We start from the raw sequence: 17,077 nt of genomic DNA on the forward strand, positions 1-17,077 counted from the left end.
TTGTAATCTCAACTCGTGGTAACCATTCTTATCGTTCTGTACAATTTACAACCGTAGTCTAGTGTTTATCTGGTTTCAGTGTTAACAGTAAAGTAGGTGTAAACAATAATTAAACAGTATTATCACAGAACAATATTATTATGCGTATAACTTTTAGACACGATGTAGATCTACATGCTACATCGTGCTTTTAGACTATGGTTAATGGCGGTGATATTATTTTTCATTGACTTCACCACGATCACGTTGTAGTTTTTAATGTTTGCCAAACACATCTGTCCGTAAGTATAAAATTTAAATAAATATTTGTAGAGCATTTACTTACTAAATGTTTGTGTCCTAGGTATAAAGTAATGAAAGATGTTATTAGGTCTTCAAAACATGAAGAATATGAAGAAATAATTTAGAAGAATAATTTAGATACAAGGTAATTTACAAATAATACTTATATGTATAACTTAAAATATATTATGATATTAAATAATATTATTACAACCTATACTAATAATTAATTATATTTTAATAAGTGTTCAAACTGTTTGCCATTTGCGGCTAAACAAAATGATAAACGCTTCATCACTTCAGTTGATGTAGCTTTACTTATCACTGAAGATTTAATATTTTTGCAGCATTCTGTTATTTTTGTTTTGAGCTCTTCTACATTCTTTAACTCTTCTTTGTAAACTTCATTTTTTAGATAACCCCAAAAAAAAAAGTCCAAAACACTTAAATCAGGTGAACGTGGTGGCCATTGCATTTTGGGGCTATGGGTTCCAAACCAGTTGTCTCCATAAAGTTTGTTCAAGAATGCACGTACAGCTAATGTATTGTGTGCTGGTGCGCCGTCTTGCTGCCATATTAAATCCAAGCGCTGTTGCAGTGGAATATTTTCCATCAAAATTGGCAAATCTTTTTCTAATAAATTGAGATATCTATTTCCATTTAAATTATGTTCAAAAAAATATGGACCTACTAAGAAATTATCAATTATTCCACACCATACGTTAACTCCCCAACGAACTTGCTTATGAGACTCACTAAAAAGGTGAGGATTTGAATCACTCCAAAAGTGATTATTATGATGATTTACAGTACCATTGTTGTGAAACCTTGCTTCATCAGTCCACATAATCTTTTTTAAAAAATGTGGATCATCTTCTAATTCCACCATGATGTGAGCTACATAATTAACACGCCTTTCATAATCATTTGATTGGAGGAATTGAACAGGGAATACAGGTATGCGTGATATTTATATTTTCTAGCAATTTTTTGAACAGAAGAATATGATATGTTCAATTCATCTAAAATTTAAAATATAAAATTAACCTTTTTTTTATTTTATTTTATAAAGATAGGTACCTGCTACAACTCTTAAGGATGTTTGTGGATTTTCATTGAACTTGGCCAACACTGAAAATGAATTTTCTTCATTGGTTACCGTACAAATTCTACGTTTTTTTCTCTGGAATCCTCCAAAATTTTGTAGATTTTTATACAAAAAAGGGAACAACGAATGTGCCGGACAAGGGCGATCAGGATACCGATTTTTATATAATCTATACATATTTAATAAAATATTGGATGTACAAATATTTCTTTTTTCAAAGATACATTTTATTGTTATTTGTGATTTTATTTATTTATGTTGTATACTCAAATGTAAAGAAAATTAATAAAACTAATACATATATGTACAAACCTTGTTGCAGCTCTAGAGTTTTTCCTAGTTTCGTTGTAACAAGCCAACATGTCAATCTTTTCCTCATTCGAATAATTCATTTTAAAATTAAGAAAAAAAAGTTTCTTTGTAATTTAATAAATTGACAAGGTGTTCTACTAATAACTGTAGGACTGACAATTATTAGAGAATTAACCATTAATATTATCAACAATGGGAATTTCCTTTATTGTTATTTTAATATTTGTAATACATAAATAAAAAAACTATGAAACAATAATTTATATTACAAATTAAAATTATACAATTAAACATAATTGTATTTTATACAAAAGAATTATAATATTTAATATTAATTAATTTGTATGAAAAAAAAAGAATAATAGTTTATCTATATCTTACAAGATACTTGTAATGATGAATATATTTAACTGTTTTATTTCCATAAATTAACGTATTAATCTTTTATGTTCATGTACAACACTACAGTACATTTTAAATATAAAAGTTTAAGCATAAAGTATTGGATTTTCCAAATTGATTATATAATATTCAATAGTTTGATAGTATCTATTTTATAATATTATAATGAGAGCTTTTGGTGATGAATATTAATGTATTTTATACAAAAAAATTAAAAATATTAAATACAAATTAATTTTTGTGAAAATTAATTGATTTAAAAAAAAATAATTATTAATAATTAATTATATGACAAAAAAAAAAAAAATGATTAGATATGAAAAAAAAAATGTATAAATAGTTAATCTATATCTTACAAGATACCTAATGCTGTTGTTTAGTACATCTTCCATTAAACAGTTTAAATTTTAATTATAATAATTACAAACTACATATTTTTTACTTAATAAGTGTAAAAATCTACTTTTTATTACAAATGAACAAGTTTCCAGGAAACTATGAAACATATTTGAATTCTAAGTCTGATATATCAAAGGTATTAGAATTAGAATTCTATAAAGAAGTTATTCAATTATGTTGAAAGCATATGAAGCCAATATGCAAGTAAGTAATATAATTAAATAAATTAATAGATACTACTACAATAATTATTTATATAAAATGACATCTTGAATTTTTTTTTTTATTATTTTATCCACAGGAAATTCATAGTTTACAAGGCAAAGTTTCTATTTTGAAACACGATTTGAGCGATACAAGTGAATTGAATGAGAAATTGAAAGAAGAAATTGGAGAGACCTTAATAAAATCAGTAATTCTTAAATTAATCATTATTAGAACAATAAATTATAAGTAAATTTTTACAAAATATTTAAATGTGTATAAAACAACCCTAAAAAACTACCTAATATATAAAAAAAAATGTTAACTAAAAATACATAGAATATATTGTATATCCAATATATTTACAGTGGGGGATACAAGGGCTCCTTGGGCTGTATTTTTTTAATTTTTATATTATAAATTATAATATTGGGCTGGAACTTCCTGAAAGCCGATATTTAATTTATGAAAATCCCCCCCCTCTGGGTGACTTCTAGATCCGCTACTGTTTTCTACTAATTTAGTATACACATTACATAAATATTTTCATTTATTACAGGAAAAGTTGAAAAAGAGCAATGTCACATTGCAAACTAAAAGTGATAATTTACTGTTGCAAAATGAAAATTTAAAATGTACAATTAAAACATTGGTAAGACAAATTTAACATAAAACAAAGAAAAATAAAAAAATAAAATAATAAAATAAAAAATAACACACAGAAAAAGGAGAACGAACAAATGGTGACAATAAAACAAATGGAACAGTTATTGGACACAAAATTAGCTAAACTTGAGAATAGGATTGTAAAAGGCCTGGTAAATCCTATAGGCATTACCCCTCACGTAGCTACAAAACAAGCAACAAATATTGTGATTGAGGAACATGATTCAACCGCTTCAGCTCGTTCTTCTTCGCCAGTGAAATCATTCCACGATGAATGTACTAACTTGCAATTAAACAAGTACATGATTTACATTATAATATATTGAAATTATTATAATTAAGTACACACTTTCTGTTAAGAAACAAAAAATTAATTATTTAGAATTATTTTTATTTAGAGTATAGGTACTTACATAATATTTTAATTTAGTGCACAGAATGGTGGTGTCCCATGCACTCAAACTTTGCAGTTTTGATAAAAGAGGTCAAGCCATCTACATATGAAGATGAAACTTTGATTAAACGAGCCAAGTCTCGTTATGCATACTGGGCCAAAGGGGACACAGTAATATACATATATTATATTCTTTTGTTGCATGATTCAATATAATACATTTAAACAGACATTAATGAACAATTTTCCAATACAGGTTAGATGTTGTACTTATGACAGAAAACGCAGTACTCAGCCTAAGCCGTATGTCTTACCATCTTGTTGGCCAACCTTAATGCCCAGTGATATGGAAAAATTAAACGTGCAATTTTCCAAACTATGAAACTGTCAAAACTGTACAAATTACAAATTTTATTAGCACTTAGGTTAAAAATAAACATTAACATAAAATAAACATTATAGCTTATCTTATTATTATTATATATAATAACCTAACCTATACACTTATAGAATATGGATTGAGTAGTGAGTTCTTATGTTCAAAATAACGTCATATTGTCGAGAAAATAAAAATATAACTTTATTTTTATGTATAACGATTTATCTCAATACGAACTAGGTAACTCCTGTCCATTTGGAGTTAAGAATGCATATACACGGTTGTTAATTTAGTTTAATTGTAATTTGTAATTGTAAACGTGGAAATTAACAAAAATGAAATGTAATCATGTTCATACTTACCAAAAATATAATATACTTTACAGGTTGAAGTCACAAACCAATCACAAATATTTATTTGCTTAATAACATGCAGAGGAGTTAAAAAAACAAAATAGTCAACTTATTTTTTAAATTATAAATAAAACTGGTATATTCTTTCAAAATTAGTATATTTTTCAATGTGCATGTATTGGAATTTCTCCTTTTTTTTTATCACATTTTTTTTTTTTTTTTTTTACAACGAAACATTGTAGGATTACATATAAAAATTAATAATAAGCACATGCACTTTGAATAAAGTAAGTTTGTTAAAATTATTTTTAACACAATTACATTTTAAGAAAACAACTTATTATAATGTCACTAGGGCCAAGCTTTTTTTCAAAATTTATATTTTGCATACATGTCATATTTTTAATTGAATATCTATATTAACATTTTTTAATGCATAGTTTATGAATTCTAGTTAATGTTTTTTTTCATCTTTTAGTAACATTTAATATAATATGTTCTACATTTTTAAAATAGTTACAATATTGCAGAAGCAGAATAATTTAACTTTTTAGTTAAATTACATACTTGCATTTAACACATTTTTGATGCACAAATAAGTTCATATTTCAATTTTTTCATAAAAACCAGGCCTGTTATGAATTTAAAATTTCTATTAATACTATTATGAGCCTCTATAAAAATTGCACCATCATTTTAAAGTCCAGAACTATGGAAAATGTATTTCTAACTTGATGATACAGTTAAACCAAAATTTTCGTTATGCAGTTATGCAAAATACGAGTAATGATTTATGTATTCAAGAAATTAGAAATTCATATAAGGGCCCAGTTTTTAGGAAAAAATTATTGTAGAATATGAACTTATTTGTGCATCAAAAATGTATTATATATTTATATGCAAGTATGTAATTACTTACTAAAAAATGTTATTACTTGAATTATTACTTTAATAGAAACTATTTCTAATATTTAACAATAAATAGGCTACAACACCATCATTTACCAAAAGGCAGATACAAGTCGAGGGCAAAGGGGACAATGCAACGGTTGCTGATGGACAATCCTTTTTTTTTAACTATTATGTATTAATCATACATTATAAAAATAAATACTTAGTAGCAATCTGAATATAGTAATTAATCATAGATGTTAAGATACCAAAAAATTTTTTTTTAAATTATTTATTTGATTTATAATAGAATATTAACTTATATTATTTAACAATATCTAAATTTCTATTTTTACTAATCAATGCACCGGCAAGACATAATATTTTATATTTATCTTTTAGGTTTAAAATTTAAATGATTGATGTTGTAACCTTATTTAAATTTAAGTACCTATGAAATATCATACAAATTACAATACATATTTTTCATTTAGTTTTATATACAAAATGATTGGTAATTGTTTTCCTCTGGAATGTTGGTTGGACTCAATTGTTAACATTTCTTTAAAATTTAGTTGATAAGGTATCTAAACAAATACAATAAAAACCTAATCGGTAACTTGAATAATATTTCACTTAAAATTTGTAGGTATTAAGTATACAAACCATATTTTTAATGTTGTTGCCTGTTGAAATATTAAAATCCAATAGGTATAGAATCCAATATTTTTATTCTTATGGTTTCCAGTTGTAAATTGGAATATTGTTTTAATATTTATCATTCAAATCACTTGGATATTTTTAGTGAATACAAATAATCTTTGAATATCATTATGAAGAATTTTAGTATGTTATAGATTTTCTAAAATGGCATTGACTATAGAGCAACTAGCAATGTTATAGTCCTACTGGATTGTATTATCAAAATATTAACCATATTGACTGAAATAATTATTAACAAGTCAATGGTCCATATAAATTTCAACAAAAATTGTGTAGAGCTGATGTATTACTGAAATCAAAATGTTTAAAAATAATGATAATAAGAATTATTTATTATAGTTTTTACATAAACAATATAGTGACCAGAAATACTATTTTTTGAAGCAAGTCCTATTGTCATTAAAAATAGTATATTAAATTGTAATCTACATTTTAATAAAGTTTTGTATTAATTTATTCAAATTTCACACTTGGTATTTTACCTTTAAATAACTAAAATATTTATAATTAGTACTTTAGTTTAATTTACTTACATTTCATAGAATTGTTATCATAAAGACGCACATCTAATGAGTTGACATAATAAATTGAAATAATTAGCTTTTTAGTACCTAGGGAATAATAATAATTAAAAAAAAATACAATTTTGTAAGATATGACATATGGTCTATGATATGGCAAATGAGTACCTATATGCATTCAGCATTGACAATTACGACAGAGGAGAAGCTAAATTTTAAAATATACTTTTTTTAAATTTTTATATCTGGTCACCATATATATAACTACAAAACAAATAATACTTACCAATATTTAATAGGACTTTCCAAGTATCCAATTTACACGCATTATATCAATTTAAATAAGTACTTCTATGTTTAATTAAATTAATAAACAAAATAAAATATAATATAAACAACATACCATGACATATTATTATAATATAATATTAACTGTTATGTCATGTTGTTTTATTATAATGCTGATGTCTGATGTACTATGCATCACTACTCACTAGATTACTACATAGTCATACTACATACTACATAGTACAATATGGCGTACAGCGTACTGTCAGACGTTAAAGTTGTCAGTAAGTATTAAGTAAGTTGTCACGAGGTATCGTGTAATCATGAAACATTATACAACTGAAATCTGAAGGATAGCTGCTGCTTGCTAGTAAGTTGTAGTTGCCGATCTCGGATACGTACATATTATACATAGGTAACATAAACTTATACTAGGTAATAAGTATAAGGTCTGTGGTATTGGTATTATTGTTTTGTGATTATACAGGACGCAAGATTATTATTTTGCTTCATGAATTTATTGTTTTAGGTTGGCCGGAGTTACATAATACAGGGGTATTTTAACTTTTGGCTTTTCATAATTACTAACCGGTATTATATTAAAATGACTTATTAAGCATCATCGTCGGAGTCGGTAATTGAAAGCGATAAGCAAATAATAGTATTTATAGTAGTAATTTTAGTCCAATTAATTATAATTATATGACAATTGATAATAAGCTATAACAGCTAATAACAGGTACAAATTTAATATTATCACTACTCCCCGCTACACAATGGATCGATGATATCGAATTCATTACTATTATAGCTACTGGACTTAACAAATAAAAATCCCAGTACTGACTAATTAGTACTGATGTATGACACCTAAAAACTTTTTAAAACCAATGTAGTGATCTCTCACTATCGTTTATAAATGAGTGCTTGACATCTGCAGTTGGATCAAGTTGTCGAGAAAAGATTACGGGTTTTAAAAGTGAGACAAAGACACAATGTTAATACAAGAGTTTATTAAAATTAAAGTTATAATCTGTTACAATAAAACAAGTGTATAAGAATTTGAGGACAGCACGTTAAGTAGCTGCCCGAGAAAAAGTTAATCTAAAATTTGGACATAGACTAGCTCTATGTGGATGTGAAACTAATTCTAAAAATTAAGACGGACAGAGACCTGTATTTATATGGTTCTCTGTACCCCCTGGTTGTACATGATAGAGGCTAGGAAATGGACAAAAAGGTGTGTTATAGAATGTTGTCATTGTAGCTACAAAAGTGGTTTTGCGCCCAAGACACTTAACCCTGGATTGGACTTGTTGTTGTGCTATTATACCAAGGCGTGCGCATCTACGATTTATGTGCATGGCTTGTTTGTCAAAAGGGCAAGAAAAAGTTGTTTGTGGCTGTGTTTTCCCATACGCTTTGATTCTTGGAAATTGCCATCAAATGTAATTACGTATTGCTACGAGTATGATAATAAAATATTTAAATGTGAAGAACCTCGTAGTATATGTAAATGAGTTAAAATAGAAAAGAAAATAGTGAGACGACTCCGTCGGCTTACTACACCAACCAACTTTGAGCAGCTATAACTCGCCAACGGATCAATGAAAGTTAAAAATTTTAACGTGAAAATTCATGAAAAAAATGGTTCTATTAATTTATAAAATTATTAATATAGGTTGCCATTTGAAAATCAAAAGTTGATAGTTATTTTGCTATTAAATATATGAGTGAAAAAAATTAAAATTTTATACAGTTGTAGAAAAACATGTATCTAAACATTTGAAAAAAAAATTGGAAAAAAAATCTATACTTTTTGAAATAATGAGTGTTCAATGATAAAAAAATCACCCTGTATATATATTTACTTGTATAAATAAGAAATGGAAATGGAAAATTTTAAAGCAGCTTTAAATAAAATGAACAATAGACATACATTTATTAAATGTAGTGATTTGGAAAAAGAAAAACCATTCAAAGTAAAATACATATTTTGGTAAAAAATTATCTATTGTATTAAACACAAAGATATACTTCAGTAGATATAAAAACAATAAGAAATAATTTAACTGTTTTAATTGTTTTTAATCAGTGAAATTATTATTTTGAAAAAATATGGTCCGATTGGCTGTATTAATGAACCCACCTCTGTTAGTATACCCTAACTGGGGGAACGGGAATTTTAACTTAATGACGGATGCAAGTCAATATGCTATTGGGGCCGTCCTTTCACAAGGGGAGGTACCAAAAGATCAACCAGTAGCTTATGCAAGTAGGACGTTAAATAAGGCCTAAACAAATTACAGTGTTATTCAAAAGGAATTGTTAGCGATAGTGTGGGCAGTTAAATATTTTAGGCCGTACCTATACTGGAAAAAATTTAAAATAATTACTGACCATCGACCATTGACATATTTATTTAATATAAAAGATGTTTCATCTCAATTAATGCGATGGCGTTTACAACTCGAAGAGTACGATTACGAAATTGTCTATAGAGCGGGACCACAGCATGCAAACGCGGACTGTTTATCACGTATACATGTAGTTACAAATAATGAGCCAATTAACGATTTCGATGAATTTAAAAAGGCGGAAAATAAACCGATATTTAATTCTAAAATAAAAGAAATAAAAGGCAGTATTAAACACGCAAAACCCGACGAAAACGTAATTTTATCTATAACAAGCGATAAAATAATAACGCATCCGGCGATAAGAGGGATTATTAGTAATAACAATTTGCTAGGTCAAATAACGTTTAATGAAAGTAATTTTTTTTTTGTTAAGCAATTAGACAAATTAATAATATTTTACAATTTAAAAAATAATTATTATACAGAGATGAGTAGTATATTTTGGGGGATTCTGACCGCTGATCCACCGCATCCACATCCCACATCCCACCGCATCCACATCCCACCGCATCCCGCATCCCTCCTCGCCCACCGCGTCACTGCACCCTCACCGCATCCCACATCCCTCCTCGCCCGCCGCGCCGCCATATTCCCTACGTAACCGACATATCGTACAAGCATTATCATTTTCTTATCACTGTTATCAAGCATTTATCAGTTATAAAATTGTTATCACATATTATCAATCATTTATCAGTTATCAAATTGTTATCAATCATTTATTTTTATCAGTTATCATATATTTAAAAAATATAATATTCTGCGTTAGAATCGATCCGGGAGGGTATGAGCGTATCATTTTACCACCTTCCCACCTCGACTCTAACCCATTGAACAATATAGTCAATACTGCTATATTTAAATACACGCTAAATAATATACATAATCATATAAATATTCTATAGCTACCTCTTATACTTAGGAAAATCATATACAAAAAATGTAATTAAATTTAGACTCAGTTATATATTTATTACCACCACCACCCATTGAAACTATTACATTTAAATACACGCTAAATAATATAATCATATAAATACTCTATAGTCTCCACTTATAATTTTAGAAAAATAAGTGAATATACTTTTGTATATATATTCGCTCGAGTTGCCAGGACGTCGCCGACTCTTAATAGCCACAATGGCCATTTATATTGAAAGACACTTAACAATAATAGGTATATTATCCGTATTCAATTAAATACCTATTCACATACCACCTGGACATTAGTGATTGAAAGACATTTAATAATGGTAGTAATAATCACAAATAAATGTCTTCTTAATGTGCCCTACCGGTCGTCAGAATGTCGTGGAATCTTAATAGCCACAATGACCATTTATAATGAAAGACACTTCCGCCTTATCGGCATTAAGAGACATATCCTTATTCAATTAAATATTCACTAATAGCTCTGATTATATTCTGACAGCTTAAGTTTCCCGTCATTAAGATATTTATTTAACAAAAAGCCTAAGGATTTCGCATACTCTTAATAATATTTTAATAGTATAACTAGTAGTTCTTTTATGATTATCGGTTATATATATCACTGAGCATAGCTGAATCGGTTTAGTCTGTTCCGACACGTTTACACGCTCCGACTTTTTAGTACAAGTGTTAAATTTTCGTTTCATCATGTTTAAATGCGAACAGTGCCCATCTGAGTTTTCGCGCAAGGACAGTTTAACCAGGCATAAGAAAACACATGATAAAGTCTGCTTTCCATGCGTGCAATGTGCTAAATCATTTAGTTACCAATCGAACCTTGTTCGCCATATGAAAAACACTCACAACCGTGCACGACGTGATATCACGACTCCACAAGTACAAGATGTACAACGAGGTGAAATAGAGATTGCCCCGAACATAATAGTGCCAGATCAACCAGCAGGCCCCTCAAATCAGCCTCAAAATTCGAATAATACACAAAACCAACATTTTTCTGAAGATGATTTGTGTATAATGGACGAATATCAACCAGTACGACAGAGTGTCATACAGTTCGCGCCTCGCATTGCTCCACAGATCCAGATTGCCCCTCAAATTTTCGTTCCCGATATCCAGGCCGGTTGCTCGAACATGGTAGCCGAGGACGAGATTTGCATGGCAGTTATGGACGAATTTGAAAATGAGGATGATTTGTGTATGATTGCAATGGACGAATATGAGAAACAGAACGCTATTACAGGTTAGTTTATTTTTTTTTTTTTTTTCAAACTCAAATTAATTAGGTTTTTTCATTTTTTAAAAAGATTCTTACACTACATCCGTTAAAAGGGGACGTACTTCCATCGCGAATACCACGTCGAGTGCTAGGGCGAAAAAAGCTCGTATGAACATGGTTAAGGCGCCTGGGTTCACAGAAATTTCCTCATCTGCGAATCGAAAAATCGTGTGGTTTTATGTCAAAAATATAAACAATGTTCAAAATTATCCCGACTTTCTCCGCTCGATCGAGCCTGAGCTAAATCAAATATTAAAAACACGCGTTCAGCAAGGGGCGATTAAATTTAATCTTAAGCTCGAGGCGACGTACAGCCAGCCAAACGTAGAGAATTCAGCCGAGAACCGTGCGTTTAAAACTTCAGCCAGAGAAATTTTTATGTATACGGATATCGACTCAATAGTAGAACAAGCGTTCGTAAAATTATTAGCTGAGGAAGACGCTTATGTTTCTCGCGGTAGTGGCTTTACTTTGGAATCCATAGACGGCTTATTATTAGGAATATACAATTACACACCAATGACTGGGTCGTCATATATTGAATTACCGGCATGTATAGATAGGAAACGGGCCACCATTAACCCACAAAACAATGACCAGCAATGTTTCAAGTGGGCGATTCTTGCGAGGCATGTGGCAGAGAATTTATCAGAGAAATATAAATATTGTGTCGGTGAAAACTATACACACCACGAAGGAAAATATAATTTTGATGGTATTTCGTTTCCAACACCACTATCGGATATTTCTAAATTTGAAAAAAATAATCCGAACGTCACTGTGAATGTGTATGGGTTAGACAAAAAGTTACAGCCACCGCGTAAATATCCAACGTACGAGGTGTACCCGCTACGTGTCGCTGATGAGGAGAAAGCCAACCACTTTGATCTGTTGTTGGTAACGGACGACGAAAGCGGGTCGCACTACATCTACATCTCAAATTTTTCCCGCCTTATACGCTCTCAAAAGACTGGACATAAAGAGAAAGTAGTGTTTTGCAAAAGGTGTTTCACATCATTCGATGACAGGCGGCATAAATACAAGTTGAGCGGACAGGAGGCGTTAACTCAGCATAAGCTTATATGCGGTGCACATAAGCTAATATTACCGATGATGCCTGAAGAGGGTACAGTTCTTGAATTTAACGCTTGGCAAAACGCACAGAGGCATCCTATTGTTATATATGCCGATTTTGAGGCTCTGCTTGTAAAGACGGATGAGATGAAGGGTAAAAATACAACAATCATACAAAAACACCGTCCTATGAGCTATGGTCTCATTGTGAAGGCGAGTGAAGATGTACCGACAGAGCTATTGAGTGAACACAATATTCCAACAAAACCAGTGATCTACCGAGGAAGCGAGAGTCAGCCTGATGTGGCGAGACATTTCGTCGATACCGTGACGGATATATCGTTGAAGATTGAAAAGTTACTGAAGACGAATATGCCGCTAAATATGTCCGCAGACGACATACAAGCTCATGAAGCAGCGACGCACTGCAATCTATGCAAATGCGATGTTAATAACTACACCCGTATTCGCGATCATGATCACTTGACCGGGAAATTTAGACAGACTTTATGCAATATATGTAATTTAAGTCTTAAACAACCGAAATACGTACCAGTTTTCATTCATAATCTTTCCAATTACGATGCTCATTTTTTGGTGTTATTAGATTGGCGGCGAGAGTTGATAAGCTTGTAGCCATAAATCTGAATGTATCCACGAATCTGATCGTAAAATCGTTACTTATGTATTTCGAAAAAGTAACGAATTTCTCCTCGCTGTTTGGAATTACTTTTATTCTATGTGTATCATAACCAAGTTCTGTTACTATAAAATGAGCATCGTAATTGGAAAGATTAGAAGACTTTCTCTTTATGTCCAGTCTTTTGAGAGCGTATAAGGCGGGAAAAATTTGAGATGTAGATGTAGTGCGACCCGCTTTCGTCGTCCGTTACCAACAACAGATCAAAGTGGTTGGCTTTCTCCTCATCAGCGACACGTAGCGGGTACACCTCGTACGTTGGATATTTACGCGGTGGCTGTAACTTTTTGTCTAACCCATACACATTCACAGTGACGTTCGGATTATTTTTTTCAAATTTAGAAATATCCGATAGTGGTGTTGGAAACGAAATACCATCAAAATTATATTTCCTTCGTGGTGTGTATAGTTTTCACCGACACAATATTTATATTTCTCTGATAAATTCTCTGCCACATGCCTCGCAAGAATCGCCCACTTGAAACATTGCTGGTCATTGTTTTGTGGGTTAATGGTGGCCCGTTTCCTATCTATACATGCCGGTAATTCAATATATGACGACCCAGTCATTGGTGTGTAATTGTATATTCCTAATAATAAGCCGTTTATGGATTCCAAAGTAAAGCCACTACCGCGAGAAACATAAGCGTCTTCCTCAGCTAATAATTTTACGAACGCTTGTTCTACTATTGAGTCGATATCCGTATACATAAAAATTTCTCTGGCTGAAGTTTTAAACGCACGGTTCTCGGCTGAATTCTCTACGTTTGGCTGGCTGTACGTCGCCTCGAGCTTAAGATTAAATTTAATCGCCCCTTGCTGAACGCGTGTTTTTAATATTTGATTTAGCTCAGGCTCGATCGAGCGGAGAAAGTCGGGATAATTTTGAACATTGTTTATATTTTGACATAAAACCACACGATTTTTCGATTCGCAGATGAGGAAATTTCTGTGAACCCAGGCGCCTTAACCATGTTCATACGAGCTTTTTTCGCCCTAGCACTCGACGTGGTATTCGCGATGGAAGTACGTCCCCTTTTAACGGATGTAGTGTAAGAATCTTTTTAAAAAATGAAAAAACCTAATTATTTGAGTTTGAAAAAAAAAAAAAAAAATAAACTAACCTGTAATAGCGTTCTGTTTCTCATATTCGTCCATTGCAATCATACACAAATCATCCTCATTTTCAAATTCGTCCATAACTGCCATGCAAATCTCGTCCTCGGCTACCATGTTCGAGCAACCGGCCTGGATATCGGGAACGAAAATTTGAGGGGCAATCTGGATCTGTGGAGCAATGCGAGGCGCGAACTGTATGACACTCTGTCGTACTGGTTGATATTCGTCCATTATACACAAATCATCTTCAGAAAAATGTTGGTTTTGTGTATTATTCGAATTTTGAGGCTGATTTGAGGGGCCTGCTGGTTGATCTGGCACTATTATGTTCGGGGCAATCTCTATTTCACCTCGTTGTACATCTTGTACTTGTGGAGTCGTGATATCACGTCGTGCACGGTTGTGAGTGTTTTTCATATGGCGAACAAGGTTCGATTGGTAACTAAATGATTTAGCACATTGCACGCATGGAAAGCAGACTTTATCATGTGTTTTCTTATGCCTGGTTAAACTGTCCTTGCGCGAAAACTCAGATGGGCACTGTTCGCATTTAACATGATGAAACGAAAATTTAACACTTGTACTAAAAAGTCGGAGCGTGTAAACGTGTCGGAACAGACTAAACCGATTCAGCTATGCTCAGTGATATATATAACCGATAATCATAAAAGAACTACTAGTTATACTATTAAAATATTATTAAGAGTATGCGAAATCCTTAGGCTTTTTGTTAAATAAATATCTTAATGACGGGAAACTTAAGCTGTCAGAATATAATCAGAGCTATTAGTGAATATTTAATTGAATAAGGATATGTCTCTTAATGCCGATAAGGCGGAAGTGTCTTTCATTATAAATGGTCATTGTGGCTATTAAGATTCCACGACATCCTGACGACCGGTAGGGCACATTAAGAAGACATTTATTTGTGATTATTACTACCATTATTAAATGTCTTTCAATCACTAATGTCCAGGTGGTATGTGAATAGGTATTTAATTGAATACGGATAATATACCTATTATTGTTAAGTGTCTTTCAATATAAATGGCCATTGTGGCTATTAAGAGTCGGCGACGTCCTGGCAACTCGAGCGAATATATATACAAAAGTATATTCACTTATTTTTCTAAAATTATAAGTGGAGACTATAGAGTATTTATATGATTATATTATTTAGCGTGTATTTAAATGTAATAGTTTCAATGGGTGGTGGTGGTAATAAATATATAACTGAGTCTAAATTTAATTACATTTTTTGTATATGATTTTCCTAAGTATAAGAGGTAGCTATAGAATATTTATATGATTATGTATATTATTTAGCGTGTATTTAAATATAGCAGTATTGACTATATTGTTCAATGGGTTAGAGTCGAGGTGGGAAGGTGGTAAAATGATACGCTCATACCCTCCCGGATCGATTCTAACGCAGAATATTATATTTTTAAATATATGATAACTGATAAAAATAAATGATTGATAACAATTTGATAACTGATAAATGATGATAATATGTGATAACAATTTTATAACTGATAAATGCTTGATAACAGTGATAAGAAAATGATAATGCTTGTACGATATGTCGGTTACGTAGGGAATATGGCGGCGCGGCGGGCGAGGAGGGATGTGGGATGCGGTGAGGGTGCAGTGACGCGGTGGGCGAGGAGGGATGCGGGATGCGGTGGGATGTGGATGCGGTGGGATGTGGATGCGGTGGGATGTGGGATGTGGATGCGGTGGATCAGCGGTCAGAATCCCCCAAAATATACTACTGAGATGAACGCAGAACAATATTATAACGCGATAGCTGAAATTAAATTATTCTGTGTCGGTGAACAAATCAAACAATTTTCAATCATTAGATTAGAAGGGTTAACGACATTGACCTGTTTCGAGCGCATACGCGCAATGTTCCGTTTTGTTTTTAAAAACACCGATATAGAAGTAACGATATATAAAGAACAATGTTTTACGGAAGACGAAAAAAATCAAATAATTAAAGAGTATCATGACACATTAATAGGGGGCACCAAGGTACCTCCCGTACAATAAAAAGATTAAAAATGAAATATCAATGGAGAAATTTAAAACAAGATGTAAAAAATTACATTAAAAAATGCATTATTTGTCAGGGAAACAAATCGGGTAAAAAAACAAAACAACCTATGTTAATTACTTCTACCGTAACTACTACGTTTCACAAAATATGTTTAGACATAGTAGGACCATTACCCGTAACAAGTTTAGGTAACTCGTATATTTTAACTATACAAGATGAATTGTCGCGTTATGGCGTAGCCATAGCATTAGCCTCCACAGACGCAACGACAGTAGCACAAGCATTTGTAGAATGTTTTATATGTATCTATGGTATACCAATTACTAGGGTTACCATACGTCCCGGAAAACAGGGACTGTCACCGGTTTTCGAATTTGTGTGCAGGTGTCCCGAAAACATTTTTCGGGACGCCTATATGTCCCGGTTTTAGGAAAAAATTAAAATTGTATAATTTCTACAATTTTATTTTTTCAAATAATAATTGAAATCGAGAGTCAACATGTTAATGTTAAAGATAACGAATAATTGATAAATTCATAGGCTAAATATA

At 31.2% G+C, this 17,077-nt stretch overlaps 3 protein-coding genes and 1 pseudogene across 3 annotated transcripts; 2 read left to right on the forward strand and 2 right to left on the reverse strand.

Moving 5' to 3' along the window:
• Positions 1-508: 508 nt before the first annotated feature.
• Positions 509-1,171, reverse strand: LOC126553651 (uncharacterized). The gene has a single exon (XM_050208794.1). The coding sequence runs from the start codon at positions 1,169-1,171 to the stop codon at positions 509-511; it is 663 nt and encodes a 220-aa protein (XP_050064751.1).
• A 1,501-nt stretch (positions 1,172-2,672) lies between these two features.
• LOC126553652 (uncharacterized) lies at positions 2,673-3,699 on the forward strand. Its single transcript, XM_050208795.1, has 4 exons — positions 2,673-2,707; positions 2,805-2,915; positions 3,267-3,359; positions 3,430-3,699. Exons 1-4 carry the CDS (start codon positions 2,678-2,680, stop codon positions 3,697-3,699), a joined length of 504 nt encoding a protein of 167 aa, XP_050064752.1. The 5' UTR covers positions 2,673-2,677.
• Positions 3,700-9,774: 6,075 nt separating this feature from the next.
• LOC126553647 (uncharacterized) lies at positions 9,775-13,486 on the forward strand. Its single transcript, XM_050208790.1, has 2 exons — positions 9,775-11,533; positions 11,598-13,486. Exons 1-2 carry the CDS (start codon positions 10,981-10,983, stop codon positions 13,277-13,279), a joined length of 2,235 nt encoding a protein of 744 aa, XP_050064747.1. The 5' UTR covers positions 9,775-10,980; the 3' UTR covers positions 13,280-13,486.
• On the reverse strand, positions 13,438-15,010 carry LOC126553653 (uncharacterized; annotated as a pseudogene).
• Between the last annotated feature and the right edge of the window lie 2,067 nt (positions 15,011-17,077).

Source organism: Aphis gossypii, unplaced genomic scaffold, assembly GCF_020184175.1.
Source record: "Aphis gossypii isolate Hap1 unplaced genomic scaffold, ASM2018417v2 Contig00296, whole genome shotgun sequence".
NCBI classification, from domain to species: domain Eukaryota; kingdom Metazoa; phylum Arthropoda; class Insecta; order Hemiptera; family Aphididae; genus Aphis; species Aphis gossypii.

Bases quoted from the DNA above. Each gene is read 5' to 3' on its own strand.
- LOC126553651 (XM_050208794.1), bottom strand. From the start codon at position 1,171: ATGGTGGAATTAGAAGATGATCCACATTTTTTAAAAAAGATTATGTGG.
- LOC126553652 (XM_050208795.1), top strand. From the start codon at position 2,678: ATGTTGAAAGCATATGAAGCCAATATGCAA. The intron at 2,708-2,804 runs GTAAGTAATATA...TTTTATCCACAG, and splicing joins CATATGAAGCCAATATGCAA to GAAATTCATAGTTTACAAGG. The intron at 2,916-3,266 runs GTAATTCTTAAA...CATTTATTACAG, and splicing joins GAGAGACCTTAATAAAATCA to GAAAAGTTGAAAAAGAGCAA.
- LOC126553647 (XM_050208790.1), top strand. From the start codon at position 10,981: ATGTTTAAATGCGAACAGTGCCCATCTGAGTTTTCGCGCAAGGACAGT. The intron at 11,534-11,597 runs GTTAGTTTATTT...TTTTTTAAAAAG, and splicing joins GAAACAGAACGCTATTACAG to ATTCTTACACTACATCCGTT.